This window comes from Galeopterus variegatus, unplaced genomic scaffold (genome assembly GCF_000696425.1).
Source record: "Galeopterus variegatus unplaced genomic scaffold, G_variegatus-3.0.2 Scaffold5955, whole genome shotgun sequence".
NCBI lineage: Eukaryota > Metazoa > Chordata > Mammalia > Dermoptera > Cynocephalidae > Galeopterus > Galeopterus variegatus.
In genome coordinates, this window is record NW_007732066.1 from 70,805 (window position 1) to 72,435 (window position 1,631).

Below are 1,631 nucleotides of genomic sequence, written 5' to 3' on the forward strand. Positions count from 1 at the left end.
GCCGAGGGTTCGGATCCCACATACAGACCAGCCGCTCACTGGCTGAGCGAGGGGTGGGCGCAACACCGAGGGTTGCGATCCCGTTGCCGGTCCCGGTCCAGTACGGGCGCGACACTGAGGGTTGCGATCCGTTGCTGGTCACGAAAAAAGACAAAAAGGAAAAAAAAACATTATCCATGACCACCCATAAAACCATCAATAGATTAATCCATCCATGAGGGTACAGTCCTCATGATCTAATCAACTCTTAAAGGCCCCACCTTTCAATTACCATAATAGGACTTCCCACCTTCTTAACACTGTTACAATGGAGATTGTTTCCAGTGAGTTTTGGGGGACATTCAATCCACAACAGACCAGGAAACAAGAAACCCAGAAATGAAGTGGGTGCATTTGGTGAGGGATAAAAATTGGGAAAAAGAAAACCAGTGTAACGTAGGAGCCTGACTATCATATGGTCCTTCATAGAGAAGGAGAAAAGCTGATGAAACTGTCAATCAAATGATTGCTTTGAATGACCCTCTCACTTAGGAGAACACATTAAGGGCCGGCCCGTGACTCATTTGGGAGAGAATGTGGTGCTGACAACACCACGTCAAGGGTTAAGATCTCCTTACCAGTCATCTTTAAAAAAAAAATGGGAGAGTGTGGTGCTAATAAAGACAAGTTCAAACTAAAGGCAGTTTGCTAAGAGGGCCCACTGTGCATTCCAGGTAAATCTTGGACAACTTGGATACTTAGTCCACCCCAAACCAATGATTTGGTAGCACCTTTGTGATCTGGGGCAATGTGAGCTTTCATGTGAAGTAAGTTAAGGCCCTGAACGTGGGTTTCCCTTTCAGCGGTAAGAATTATTATCTAGAATCAATAGGCAGTTTGGTCTCTTATTGCTGTAGGGCACTACCCCAAGACATAGCACTATTCACCAATGTCTGTGTGATCTTGATCTAAGTGGAAGTGGGGAGGAGAGTAAAGTTTGACTCTTCTTCTTCTGTTTTTGGAGTCTTTTTCCCCCTCACCACTCTGTGCCCATCATTTCCATCCCTTGTCTCCCCCTCAGGACTACACAGCCACCATATACCTCCGACAGCGCTGGAAGGACCAGCGGCTGGTGTTTGAAGGCAACAAGAGCTTCACTCTGGACGCCCGCCTTGTGGAGTTCCTCTGGGTACCAGACACTTACATCGTGGAGTCCAAGAAATCCTTCCTCCATGAAGTCACTGTGGGAAACAGGCTCATCCGTCTCTTCTCCAACGGCACGGTCCTATATGCTCTCAGGTAAGTGCGCACCTGTGACTTCAGGGTTGGAGGGGAAGCAGCTGGAAGAAAAGACACAGATGCATCTTAGGTGTTTGTGTTCAGCACTAAAATAGCCACTTTGAGTCCCCATATTTCTCATGTGCCTGTCTTATTAGATCCTTGTCCTCATAACAGAAGGCCTCTCTCTGTTTTCAGTCTGACTCAACAGCATCTACAAAACACCTGCTCTGGGTCAGGCTCTGCACTGGACACTGATGATACAGAGCTGAATAAGACATTGTCCTGTCCTCAAGGACACAGACATGTAAATGAGGAAGTCCTGGGTGCTGGGACCAAAACTGGAGAATAGGTTAGTGGTTTGGGGGTGATAT

General features: G+C 47.1%; 1 protein-coding gene across 2 annotated transcripts in view; it reads left to right on the forward strand.

Moving 5' to 3' along the window:
* GABRP (gamma-aminobutyric acid (GABA) A receptor, pi) overlaps window positions 1-1,631 on the forward strand; it is a 44,411-nt gene that overhangs the window by 10,811 nt on the left and 31,969 nt on the right. For both annotated transcript variants that reach the window (XM_008590267.1, XM_008590268.1), the window contains exon 5: window positions 1,061-1,278. In XM_008590267.1, coding sequence (XP_008588489.1) covers window positions 1,061-1,278 — 218 coding nt within the window. The remainder of the gene's footprint in view (window positions 1-1,060; window positions 1,279-1,631) is intronic.